Source organism: Chelonoidis abingdonii, chromosome 4, assembly GCF_003597395.2.
Source record: "Chelonoidis abingdonii isolate Lonesome George chromosome 4, CheloAbing_2.0, whole genome shotgun sequence".
In the NCBI taxonomy this organism is placed as follows: domain Eukaryota; kingdom Metazoa; phylum Chordata; order Testudines; family Testudinidae; genus Chelonoidis; species Chelonoidis abingdonii.
Window position 1 is genome coordinate 16,417,298 of NC_133772.1, and position 13,663 is coordinate 16,430,960.

At 50.2% G+C, this 13,663-nt stretch overlaps 1 protein-coding gene across 16 annotated transcripts in view; it reads left to right on the forward strand.

Moving 5' to 3' along the window:
- The window catches only part of PLEKHA6 (pleckstrin homology domain containing A6), a 135,484-nt gene that overhangs the window by 70,239 nt on the left and 51,582 nt on the right, over positions 1 to 13,663 (forward strand). For 12 of the 16 annotated variants that reach the window (XM_075064868.1, XM_075064872.1, XM_075064877.1 and 9 more), the window contains exon 1: positions 10,656 to 11,069. The exons of 3 other annotated variants lie outside the window; for them this stretch is intronic. In XM_075064868.1, the coding sequence (XP_074920969.1) occupies positions 11,038 to 11,069 (32 nt within the window). In that variant the 5' untranslated portion in view covers positions 10,656 to 11,037. Of the gene's footprint in view, positions 1 to 10,655; positions 11,070 to 13,663 lie in introns of those variants that run through there. One more of the 16 variants, XM_075064881.1, reaches the window with a different exon arrangement.

Genomic DNA, 13,663 nt, shown 5'->3' on the forward strand with positions numbered 1-13,663 from the left:
CCTGCAGCTTGAGGTCTTCAAATCTCAATTTTGAGGATTTCAATAACTCAGTCATGGGTTCGGGGTTGTTATAAATGTGTATGGGCAGGGTTTTGTGGCCTGCCTTGTGCAGGAGGTCAGACTAGATGATCATATTGGTCCCTTCTGACCTATGAGTCTATGAGTGACGTTGGGTGGCAGGTGCCCACATATTCACTGGGTGAAAGCCAGGTGCTGAGAATGGACCTCAAGTTAGTCCCCAGGGTACTTAGTTCAATTGCTGCCCTCCCCTCTGGTCTCAAATGCATTGCAGCAAATTACTTCCTCAGCAAAAAGTGCTTCCAAACGCTCCAGCAATGCCTTAATCAGAGGAGAGTGATATGGATTTGGGGGAGGGGAAGAAGTGAAGGAAGGGATAGGAAAACAAAGAAGGAAGCCAAAGCCTGGTTTGGACTGCAGCCACGCCACCCCCTAGGTTTGGAGCAGCCTGGCTCCTTGCCCCAGAGCCGTGTCTAAGAACATATGCAAAATCTCTAGACAAATCCTTTTATTTTTCGCTTTTGAAAAGGTTACAGCAAATTGTTGGATGAACGTTAACTTTCCTCCACTGACAATCCTCAGCCCCTGCTGACTTGCGTGGTCCCTGCTACCTCAAAGTGCTTGTACCAGTCGCTGTGCCTGCTGCTGAAATGCAGCTGCCTCTGGGGTGGGGGCAAGGTAGTCTGTTCTGCATGAGCAACAGGGCATTGGAGAGGGTGGGAAAGAGAGGGGAGGAGCAGCTTCCATCTAGGACAGCTGGGGTGGGGTGGAGTGCAGAATGGAAGCGTCTTGTGTTTAGATTTGGTTGGGGTGCTGAAGCAGACAGACAGGGTTGTGCTTTCATATAAACCTAGTGTAGATGCGAGTGGGATTTCACTGGGGCGCCAGGCTCCTGTCCAGTGAAAATGGAAGCAGGCTCAGAGATGGAAAGAAGATCTGGACTATGGGCTCTGACATGTGAGGAACTGGGGAAGGGGAGGCTATGTCCCTCCCCCACATCCCAGTTCCCACCTCCCTTTCCAGTCTGGCCTGGGTTGAGAGCTCAGCATACAAACAGCTCAGTGCAGAGGGGAGGCCCAGGCTGGGCTGGATTTCTTTTTTTTCCCCCTGCCCTTTCATGAAGGCCCCACCAGTCTGACCATTACCTCAGGCCTGCAGGAATCCCAGACGCTTCAGCGAGGGCGGGGGCCCAGCTCGGAGAAATGGTTTCCATTACCCATTACACGGGTAGGGTGGGGAGGAAGTGTCAATCGGGGCGGTTAACCACATGAATCCCAGCCAGCGATGAGGGATGTGGTGGCTGTAGTTCGCTCTCGGTGCAAACGCTGGTGCGTTCTGTCATGGTGCGTAAGCCCCAGAGAGACCGTACCTTAGGATGGGGTCTAGCCAGCTCCAGGGCTGAAGGCAAATTCATGAGGAAGCATCCTCTTGCTTTGATCCAGAGGTGTTTATTAAACATACACCCTCCAATGCTGGTGCCAGTGTCTGGGACATCCAGTGCCCTCCCACACACACACCTCGCACACTTGGCGCTCCCTGCCTGCCCCAGTGCCGTCCACAGATTCCCAGTTTCCACCCAAAGGCTGGCGAGCAAACAATGGAGACAGTGCCAATGCCACAGGCTGGTTTCCTGTGGCTCAGAACAGCTTGAGTGAGTCTTGCCCTGGTTCGGTGCCTGCTTATTGAAGGCGCTGCATCCCCATGGAGGGCAACATGGCTGGTGCCCGTTCTGTGAATGTAACCAGCCAATTCAAGGAACCGATTATGTAACAAAGGGGAAACCACCAGCTGCAGCCCTGCGGGCATGGGTCTGTGGACCTGAATCACTGTGTATTTTTAGTGACGGCACCAGCGGCTCACAGAAGTGGCCCTCACTCCTGCCAACCCCTTTGCAGGGAGAAATGGAAACTATCCCAAACAAGGGGGTGGGCAGCTAGTGTCTGACTGGGGTGGGGGGAGAGGGTCATTCCATCCCACCATTAGCTGCGAGCACCTCCTCTTCCAGACCATCTCTGCCTCCTTTGTAATGACACCCTGTCATTGCAATTGCATGTCTTGTCCATGGGGCTTGGACGCTGCCTTAGTCACACAGAGGTTCATGTATAAAGTAGGCAGAGTTCAATTCTGTACCTGAATTCCCCATCACAGTTTCAATAGGCCAGGGAGGTTCTGTTCATTTCCTGTCCCAAGTTGGTGCTGGGTGTAGAGTTTGGTTAACTGGCTAATCCCAGACAGTATCCTGAGATATAGGTAAACAGCTGTCCTGTCTCAACCCAGAGGTGGCTGCATCTCTGTGGTGGGGAAACAAACCCTCAGCCAAGCTTTGCAAAATGGCCACTGATTTTTTCAGTTTGTGAATGTACACCTTGAGATGCCTTGTCCTGATTTTCAGGGGTGCTGAGTGCCCAAAGGAGGCAGAATCGGTGGCCACTATTGAACGTGTTGGCTGCTATGAAGAGACCCACTTAAAAACCAGATCCTGCAATGGCTCACAGAGCCCCTCTGGCTTCAGAGAGTTTGATGTGGGCATCAGGGTTAGTACCCTTCAGGTGAAAGGTGTTGTAAGGTCATCATCAGCGTAGTCACTGGAAAATCAGTAGAGCTAGCTTTACCCAGTGATCTCTGTCTCAGGAAGTCTGATTTTTGTGTTGATTGCCTGGATTTCCACAGGTAGGTTCCAGTCTTGTGATTTACTGTAGCCTGTCCAAAATGAGAGCATTGAGGGTGACCCTGAAGGGTTACGGTTCCAGCAGGGCCCACACCAAGGCCATTGACAGCGGCTTGGTGTGCACGCCACCATGTCCTGGGATGCAGGTGTCCCCCAAGTCACTGCTGGGTGGTGTGTATCCTGCCCATTAGGTTTACAGAGAAGCACAGAAGTGAGCCAAGTGGCTGGTGCCTGCCTCCCCTGCGTCCAGTGTAATTAAAGAGGAACCTGAGTCACTTTGTTAACTGCCGGCAGCAGCTGCCAATTAGCCCGAGGCAGGTGAGGCTGGGAGTGGATGAGGGGCTGGCTGTGATTCAGAGAGGAAGGCAGGGGCACAGGTGACTGCATCCAGGCCTCGCTGCAAGCCCATCCAGCTGCTTGCTGAGCCCCGGGGGTATTGCGTTGGCCATAGCTTTGTTCAGGAGGCTTCTCAACATGGCCGTGTGGAGGTGAGAGGGATGTGGCAGAGCTCCTGCCAAGAACGGCCTGCTCACAAATCGCCCTGCCCTTAGGCCTTGCTTGTGGTGCACAGAAGGGGGAAGGGAAGAATAAAATCTAGGAAAACAAAAGTTTGCAGGAACTCGGGCGAGGCCTCGTGCCAAAGAAATCAAACCACGCCCCAGATGGCGGGTGGAGAGCTGGCTGGGAGGATGCGTGTCATGTTGATGCATCGACAATTGAGCCCATGAATATTGCATGGAGGGAAGATGAGACTGCCAGCGGGTATGCTGGTGCGTCTCTAGGGATCCATGGAAGGATGCAGCCCAGGTGGTTGTGTCTGTTACCCTGGAGCTGACTCACGTGCAGTGCAGCCCCTTGCTCACAACCTGGACGCTGATTCCGGCTGACGCTCACTGTGTGTGCTACCCTCACCTCGACCAGGGTGCAGTACAGTCCTTACCCACTGATCTCTGTTGGCTGTGCCTGCTGCCTGGGCCAGCCATTGCTCAGAAACTGTCTGTTCCGCCTGCCTGTATTCAAATATCCCCAGCCTTTGGCAGATTAACTCTTTCCCTGGGGTGAGACTAAACATGGTGCCTGCTTGCCACAAGGGCAGGAAGGTGGAGGTGGGGGGCGGGTAGATCAGACCACTCCCTGCCTGTTCCTTGGTCATCGGTGGGGTTGGTAACTAATACTGCCAAGCAGATCTTGACTAGGTGGCTGACTAACACTGTGACTGACACCTTTATTAATGCTGACAGCGAGCATAAGGCACAGTATCTGAGTTAGGAACAATGCCACCCGAACACAACACAAGCCAGTCAAATTAGACACAGCTGGGGAAGACTTGAATGGAGACTCCCAGGTAACCCTCTGGTCTGTTTAACTCCGGATCTGACCCAGGGCTTGGCTCACAGGTACTTTACATCCGTTGGTGGCCTCCATTGATTGATAAAGGACCCTGTAGTCACCCTAGGGCTCTTCCACATGTCGTTAGACTGTCCAATGTGCAGCAGCAGGCAAAAAAGCAAACAGAATGTTGGGAATCATTAAGAAAAGGATAGATAATAAGACAGAAAATATCATGTTGCCTCTATATAAATCTAAGGTATGCCTGCATCTTGAACACTGTGTGCAGATGTGGTTGTCCCATCTCAAAAAAGATATATTGGAATTGGAAAAGCTTCAGAAAAGGGCAACAAAAATGATTAGGGGTATGGAACGGCTTCCGTATGAGGAGAGATTAATAAGACTGGGACTTTTCAGCTTGGAAAAGAGACGACTAAGGGGGGACATGATTGAGGTCTATTAAATCATGGCTGGTGTGGAGAAAGTAAATAAGGACGTGTTATTGACTCCTTCTCATAACACAAGAACTAGGGGCCGCCAAATGAAATTAATAGGCAGCAGGTTTAAAACAAACAAAAGGAAGTATTTCTTCACACAACGCACAGTCAGTCTGTAGAACTCTTTGCCAGGGGATGTTGTGATGGCCAAGACTATAACAGGGTTCAGAAAAGAACTAGATAAGTTCCTGGTGCATAGGACTGTCCATCTAATGCTATTAACCAGCATGAGAAGGATGGTGTCCCTAGCCTCTGTTTACCAGAAGCTGGGAATGGGCGACAGGGAGTGGATCACTTGATGATTCCCTGTTCTGTTCATTCCCTCTGGGGCACCTGGCATTGGCCACTGTTGGTAGACAGGATACTCGGCTAGATGGACCTTTGGTCTGACACAGTACAGCCGTTCTTATATTCTTATGTTAAGCCATCTCAGACATCTCATGAAGATACAAGTGGAGAATGAGTATGGTGGTAGAGCTGGTCAAAATGTATCTGTTGAAACATAATTTCTGTGAAAAATGGTTGTGTAGAAAACATTTATTTCATTTTCAGTTAAACATTTGGGTTTTTTGAGGAAAAACAAATTTGAATATTGAGTTTAAAATAGTCAGTTTTCAAAAACTGGAGGGAAAACCCATGGGAAATTGGAATAAAAATGAAATATGTTCAAAATTCCCCATGAAAAAATAATTGTCACTTTTCTGTCAGCTGTAGTAGGAAGCTGGGTAGGGCCTCCCTTTACTGCTGAACTGCCTATTTAGGGCATTTGTACACTAACGTTAGCGGCTCTGATGTACGGAACTGCACTGAGCTGATCTTGTGTGCAGGACTCCGTGTACATGCGTGCGTACATACCCCCCATGTTGGTTTTAATGACCCTGAAATGGACTGGGTTGTACATGGAGAGCAGAGCTAGACCCATGCGTCGCCGAGAAATTCAGGCTTGGATCTAGATCAGAAATTTCCCAAGGTTTGGGAGGGCTTGAATCCAGGCTGCTGGTTCTGACCTGTTTCTAGAGACCCACCACATATTTTCACGAAGCTGCTGGGAGCACGTCCACTCTTGTTCAGTTCTTCACACACCGGAGATGGAGGGGGCAGCCTGGGCACTGAAGTGGGATTCCTGTTGGGCACACCATTGCCAATGTGTTAGCACCCACTTGGGGTATACATACATGCATGGATGTTTGTTCCTAAATTCCAGCTCCACTGCAGAAATTGTTGCTTTTATCTTATGCTGAGGTGCTTTGTGCTTCGGATTAAGCCCATCTCCACTGCTGTTGATGCGGCTCCAGCCGTAGAGCAGCCAGGGCGTTAAGCTGACTCTGTTTATGGAGGTTAGCCTGCACGGAGGGGGGATGTTTCTGAACAGTTGTGCACAGAGGGGATTTTTATGAAGGCCCCGTGTGGTGCATAGAAGAGGTACTTTTGTAGGGGAAAATACACCAATGAAGGGTTGTCATTGATTTTCAGCTAAGGAGATGATGTCGCTGGGAAGTCGCCATAGTATTTTACCTTGGTCAACTCACCAGAGACAGAACTGAGTTGAAAAGAAATCGGGAAAGCTGAGACCTAATATACCTCCCCTCCTCTCACTGGGCGGTTGTGTAAATGCACTAGAGAGGGAGTAGAGCGTCTCTCTGGGCAGAGCTGAGCAGTGCACCGCATTATCTGTAGGCGGTGTTCCTGAGTGCCGGGGCAGCATGTTTTGAAAGGACTGTGGCTTGTGTCAGCCAGTCAGCAGGGACTGTGCATTCCCAACTGTGGGCGGGATCATGATAAGGATGTTATGGTTCATAACGAAAACGGTTGGTGCTCCGAGCAGCGTGAGCTTCCGGTGACCCACTGTGTACTCAGCTCTGTCAAATGATCATTAAATACACAATACTGCTGCCCACTGAAACTGACTAGGAAAATGACTGTTCTGGTTTTACTGCCCAGGCTGGGTGACGCATAGGAGATAAACTGCACCCTTGGCACCTGTTGGGTGAGACCCTGGTAGATTTCACAATCTAAAGAGGGTGGGCTGAGATCACTAGGTAGACGGGGGACTTTGAAGGAGCTGGCATCAGTGACTGAGCAGTGGGGCATGCTTCATCTTGGCCTAGTATAGATTCCGCAGTGCTTTGCTGTCAAGCTCAGCCTTAACAATAAGAACCTTAAAACCAAAACCCCGTTAGTTCCTCTGCCTAAGCAGAGCTATTTTAGTGATGATGACAGGGAGTTTGTCCTGCTGCTCTGGGTCCATGTTTCCCCTGGTTGGTTTCTCGCTCTCACACCTCCCAGAGGTGGCTGCATTTCAGAGGTGCTGATACACTTTTCAGAGCAGGGAATGCATCTCTGGTGAAAGGCACTGTGTACCATACATGTAAGATGTCTAGTCTATTCGGAGCAGGATAGTCTTGTGGGCTGGGACTCAGGAGAGCTGGGTCTAATCTGTGTGACCTTGACAAGTCACTTAATTTCTCTTCCCCCTCCCCCTTCTGTAAAATTAGGGTAATAATATTTCCTTTCTCCCATCCTTTGTCTTGTCTGTTTTGACGCTAAGCTGTTTTGGGCGGAAGCTCTCACTACAGTAGAACTTCAGAGTTACAGCACCTCAAGAATGGAGGTTGTTTGTAATGCTGAACAAAACATTCCGGTTGTTCCTTCAACATTTACAACTGAACATAGACTTAACACAGCTTTGGAACTTTACTATGCAGAAGAAAAATGCTGCTTTTAAGCATCTTAATTTAAATGAAACAAGTACAGAAACCGTTTCCCTACCTTGTCAAATCTTTTTTTTTTTTTTTTAACTTTCCCTTTATTTTTAGTAGCTTCTGTTTAACCCAGTACTGTACTGTGTATGCTTTTTTTGGTCTCTGCTGCTGCCTGATTGCGTCCTTCCGGTTCCAAATGAGGTGTGGGGTTGACCAGTCACTTTGTAACTCTGGTGCTCATAACTCTGAGGTTCTGCTGTATCAGGGCTGGCTCCAGGCACCAGCGAAGGAAGCAGATGCCTGGGGTGGCCAATAGAAATGAGCGGCAGTCTGTCCATTATTGGGGCAGCACGTTCGGGTCTTCGATGGCACTTTGGTGGTAGGTAGCTCAAGTGCTCCGCTTTAGTCTTCGTCGGTGGGTCCTTCACTCAGTCTCTTCTTCTTCGGTGGCACTTCCGCAGCAGCTCAATTGTTTTTTTTTGTTTTTTTTTTCTTTTCTTCACTGCTTGAGGCGGCAAAAAAGCTGGAGCTGGCCCTGTGCTGTATATGTGTATATATACCACCTAGCACAATGGGGCCTCAATCATCTTTGAGAAGTCTTGGTGCTCCTGTAATACAAAAATTTATAACTGGAGAAAATATGAGACATTTATGCGCCTGTGAAACTGGCTAGTTATCAGGATGTTCCAGAGGCAAGCAGCATTGATTAGGAAACAGACAACTGCTTTGTGGGGGACACTTCACCTTGTCCCAGGTTGCAAAGAGGATGGGGGATATGCATGTCACGTGTGTGTGTAGTTTTATAAATACTTAGCTCTGTCCCTTATTGTCTTGGATTGATGGTGATGGAGCATGAAATGGCAGATATATGTGATTTAGAGAAGGGGAGATGAACGAGGAACTAAGGACAGGCTGCTCCGCTCCTCCTAAAGCCCAGCATAAACCCAAGGAGAATGCAGAGGTGACCTCTGTGGCGTTTCCTCCATTGCTGGCCTGGCTGCCAAGCACTGATGGTTAACCTATCACTTGTGTACACGTTGCTGTGGAGGCAAGAGGCTTTCCCTGTACCCGTTGCTGTACCCTAGAAACCCTTCTTAACTGGCAGCCTGTATTATGCCCCAGCATTAGGATAATCAGTGCCTCCCACTGATCGCATCCGGAGTTCCCTCCCCCAGGAAGTTGTTACTCCCCGCTTTCGATCCCCCATCCTCTCAAATTCCCTTCCCACCCCACTGAGATGAGTAACTTAATCAGTGCATGCCTTGAACATCCAAACTTCTCCCACTGCTGCCATTAGCCAGAGGGACGCCCTGGAGAGGATGAAGCCTAGCAGCCTGAGCACAGGCAGAGAAGCCAGGTGTTCCCGAATTTGAATGCTGGCTCTGCCCTGACTCAGTGAGTGGCCTTGAGCAAATCATCCATCGACTCCTTCCCTGCAGCTAACAACACAGCCCTGCTCTAAGCACTAGGCAGCATTTCCCCTGACTGGCTTTGTTGGGACTGCTCTCGGCGGGGCCCAGGGGAGGAGATATCTCCGGAGTCCAACTCGTCTGGTAACTGCTGTGAGGAGAGGAGAAAGCGCCTTCCGTGAGCACAGCTGGGCCATCACAGTGCCGACACATTCAGGGCTTAGAGGAGCCTGTGTGGGGTTTCTGTGTTACGCATCCAGTCAAGAGTGGGGCTGAATCCCTGATGGAATTAACAAAACTAGCCATTGTCGGGATGAACAGAATCTAGGCATCAGTCTGATGATCAGTGGCTAGAAGCATACCCCAGGCATTAAAAACTCTGTGCTGAATGGGGCTGGGGCTAATGTGTGAGTGTTGCTGGGCCTGACTCTTCTCTCCAGAGACGTCCATGAGGTTACATTTGATTCACACCAGGGATGGATGAGGAAGGAACCTGCTGTGTGTTTATAGCCCAGTTCATTTGTTTAGGATTAACTCCTCCATGTGAGGGCCCCAGGTAACATAGAGTCACATCCAAGCACACATACATGTGTGGTGGTGAAGAGTCCAGTCAGATCACTCCATGTCCACTCCCCGCATCTTAAAGGTTCCCCCTTGGGCTGCCACTCTCACTGCAGCCAAGGAGGGCGGGACACCTGTGTTGTCCAGGGGCGGTTCCTTGGAAGCAACAAGAGGGATGAGCATCCATCCTCCAGGCCTACCTGCCCTCCCATTGGCCTGGTCTGGCTGGATGAGCATAATGGTCCCTTCTGGCCTGAGAGTCTTTGTCTCCCTGCCCAAGCTCAGCATTGCTGCATGGGCTGTCGCCTGTCCCCTTGGGATGCTGGCTTGGTTTTAAGGGCTTCCAGGAAGCGATGGCCTTTTGGAATTACCCAGCAGAATGATGTGATGGCAGCAGACGCGCCGATTCATCGGCTACTCGTGACACCCTTTCGATAAGTAGTGCCTCACCAGAGCTCTGCGGCAGTAGCGTGCCAAGGTGCTCACAGCCCCGGGCTGGCTGTACTGCTGTGATCCTGGCAAGGGGGAGAGAATACTGTGTGATATAAGCCAGCTGGTATCCCAAGCGCTACTTCCTTGTTTGGAGGTTTCTTTTAAATGTCACTGCTTCATTCCCCCCACCCCCCTCCCTACCCCGGCTTCTAATACTAACAATCGGGATGGACTGAAATGTATTTTTTAAAGTGCTGGCCCAAGGGGGAGAGTGAGTGGCTGTGTCAGTGAATGCGCACCCGGCCTCTAGTGCTTTTCCCTTTAAATCTGGGGTTGCAAAGGGCTTTCTGAACCCCAACAATCCCCCCTCTGTGAGCAAGGGAAGCATTCTTGCTATTGGTTCCGCTGTCAGGAGAACCCAGTTCTTCTGCCTCCCAGCCTCCTGTGCTAGTGCTTACTCCAGAGGGCAGTCTGGTCAGGAATGGAACCCAGGAGTCCTGACTCTCAGGCCACGCTCCCTTCCTAAAATGATACCACTGGGCCTTTCCTCATGAAGAAACAATAGTGACTACGTGCGGGGAGGAATGTAAGGCTACATCAGAACTGTCTGAAGATGAGTGACTGTATAAAAAAGAGCAGCAGGGGGTGGGCCCAGTTTAATAAATCCTGTGCCATGACCCAGGTTAGCAGTAAACATCTGCTCAGTGTGTCTGCAATTTACTCTGTTGACAAGAGGTCGGTCTGCGTGTCTATCTAATCGCTCCCATCCCCGTAGCATGCTCCTTCCCTCGCTGAGCTGCAGATTTCTCCAGCGTAGCCCTCCCAGCGCCCTCCTCTTTTCGCCTTCAGCCTGGCAAAGAGCTGCTTCCTTGTGCCCAAGTGGGTAGGGTCAGGCTGCAGCATAAATCCTCCTCTGTCAGCACCTGACGCATGAGTGTGTGTATGTGTGTGTGGCAGTGTCTCTGCCCTTCACCTTTCTCTCCTTGGGGAACCATGCTGGGGATCTTTTTTTTTCACTCCATGCTCAGCGTGCCTGCTGGCTGCTCCTGCACGCGAGGCTGCGAGCATCGTTCGCTTTGAATGATGAGCCGGGACTGGGCTAGAATAGACCCCGCTGCCTAGAGAGAACGAATGCCTCCCTCCCCCCTGCGTGTGCCCAGGAAGAAAGGGGAGAGAGAGAAGGAGCGGGAAGTAAATGCAACCAGCACTGAACTCAAGGGAATCAGACAAGTTGAAGATAAGGATGGGAAGCTCATTAGATCACCCACTCCGACGTCTCCCTGCCAGTGCAGGATCATCCCCCACGGTACATTGCTTAGTGCAATAGAAGAGCCAGTGGAGTGGCAGGAAGACATACCTCTCTCCCACGGGATGGTTGTAGCTGGGAATCCCTGCTGAGCTCAGGAAGGGGACCTGTCACAATGCTAAAGTTCCGGGCAGACCGTCGGGTCAGGTAGGGCTCTCCTGGTGATACCAGCAGGGCTGGTGGGGGGAGAGAAAGCAGGCCAGGAAGGCAGGCCCGGTTTGTTTCCTGTGGGGGGCTTTGTGTGTGTGTCTGTGTGTCATGAAGTGGATGAGGGAACTTCAGCTTGGTCAGTGACTGCTGCATTGCAGTGCTTCGGAGGAGATGCTTAACTGAGGAGTTTATAGAGCCGGGTCAGGCAAGGCAGCTGCCAGGAGAGGAATTATTTAAGGCAGTTCCGAGGAAGTGACTTTGCTCTGGAAGGGCCCTGGGAAGCTGGAGGAGTGGGTGGTGGCTGGGATGGAAGAGGCAATTGAATGAGTGCCGGGAGGAGCTGGAGAAGCTGCACAGAGCTACCAAGGATGGAAGCTGGGATGGTGGCTGGGGGGACCTGTGCCTGAGAGGATAAAGAGAAACCTCCTGCTGGCTGGCAGAATAACTAACCTCTGACCAAAAGCTGCAGGCAGGCTAAGAACCATATGGGTGAGACCCATCCACGGACGCTAATTCAGGCAGCACCAGGAACATCAGCTTTGCGAAGGGATCCCTCCAGTAGCCCAGTTCCTGGGTGCAGAAATGCTTGCTCTAGCAGAAGGTGCTTCCCTTTGAAATGACATTCCCTGCAAGCTTGCGTGGGGCAGAGAGGAGGTTATCACCTGCCTATGTAATGCCTTTGTGATCCTGGTAAAGTCACTGGCATTTATGTGATTATTTTTAAAACCAGGTGCAACCCAGAGCAACCAAACCCCCACTCACTCATCATTTCCAGTTAGAAAAATAGTAGTAGGGAAATAGGATTATTTAATGTTGTCAATTTCTTTGTTAAAGTCAGCTTCCTTATTTATAAAAATAATAATACAGCTGGCCGAGTTTGGAGAATGAGATTTTTTTCCCCCTCTTTCATCTGGGGCACGTGCTAACGAAAGCCCTTTAAGCTAACTGAGGAGGGAAGAAAGCAACTGAAAGAGAAATAGTACTGCCAAGAGTACTGGGGTTTGGGCAGTAATGGTGCTATGCAGGAAGCACTCCTTTTAGCAGGATTCCTGCCAGCAAACATTTAATATCCTCTAACCCTGGCCTTATCCCAGACCCTCAGGTGAAACTTGCAAGTGGCTGGGTGGAGGGACAAGAGGTCATGGTAGCTATTTTTCTTGCTCCAACTTTCACCATTCTGCTGACTCTATGCAGAGTCTGGCTGTTTTCATGGTGACATCATCGGTGGACATTCAGTGCACAGTGGCCTGGTGTCTGGCGGTGCTGCATGTCAGTGCTCAGATGCAGTGATAGTGGGGGCCATGTTATATGCAGATAGTTGTGTGCAGGTAGCCAGTGTCCTGCTAGGAGGGTGGGGGCTGGAGGGGGCATAATTTATATTGCAGCCATTCTCTGTTCTGTTGAAGAACATTGCAAACCACCCTTGAACAGGATCAACCAAAGCTGGAGGGAACTTGTATTCGTGCCTTAACCTTGATTTGGAACTCACCAAAGTGAGGAGAGATCCAGGGTTGTAACACAGACTGCACCTGAAACCTGCTGATCCGTGGAGTTCTCCAACCTGGCAGTCACGGGCCTGACTCAAAAGCCAGCAAAGTCCTTGGGGAAACTCCCCACCACTTTAGTGAGCAGTGAATCAGGCCCACTAACTGAATGCTTAGAAGGGGGTTTTTCATCCTGTCTCTACTGGAATGAGAAGGAGCTTGTGAGCTGAGTCATCCTCCACCACTTTGGATGTCCTGCAGCCATCCACACCTGGGTGGAGTATAAAATGCTGCTGTTCTCAATCAGTAGCAACTTGGAGTATGTCTGCATGTGGGAGTTGCACTGAAGTAAATGAAAGTGTGATGTTAAACTGGTGCAATTTTGTGTGTGGGTGTTACTCATATTGGTTTAAATCTGGCTTATGTTGGTTTAGCTGATGTAAAGTACAAGCTAAATTACTATCAACCAGGTTTAAACCAATTTGAGCGTCCATACGCAAAGTTGCCCTGATTTATCTAAACAGCTTTAGCTAAATGGATACAACTTTGCACAGGCCAGGCTTTGTATCACTGTACACAGGTGCAAATGGCTACAAAGATATGAGGCAGCGAGGACTCAGACCCTGGTTGGCTCCATCCATACTAGGAAATGAGAGGCCTACAACTGTTGACCAGTGGGACTGTACTGGGCATTTAGGGTTAGACAGCAAGTGGTAAAAGCGCCTGAATTTTGTCTACATTATGGTCTAATGGTTAGGGCACTAGCCTAGCATTTAGCCACTGCACTGCCACAGAATCCATGAGTGACCTTGGACAAGTCACTTAGTCTCACTCTGTGCCTCAGTTTCCCATCTGTACAATGGGGATGATAGCCCTACCTGATCTCCCAGGGGTGTAGTGAGGATGTATATATTAACAATTGTGAGGTGCGCAGATAGTACTGTAATGGGAAGGAAGGATATAATTATCTGGGTCCTACAGGAGAGAGAAGGTCCCTGGTCATGGCACAGGACCCCATTGTGCTGGGAGCTGTACAAACACAGAACAAAGAGACTGGTGGCTGGTTTTCCTCGCAAAGCCAAGGCCTCTGTCACTACTGCTGTCTGC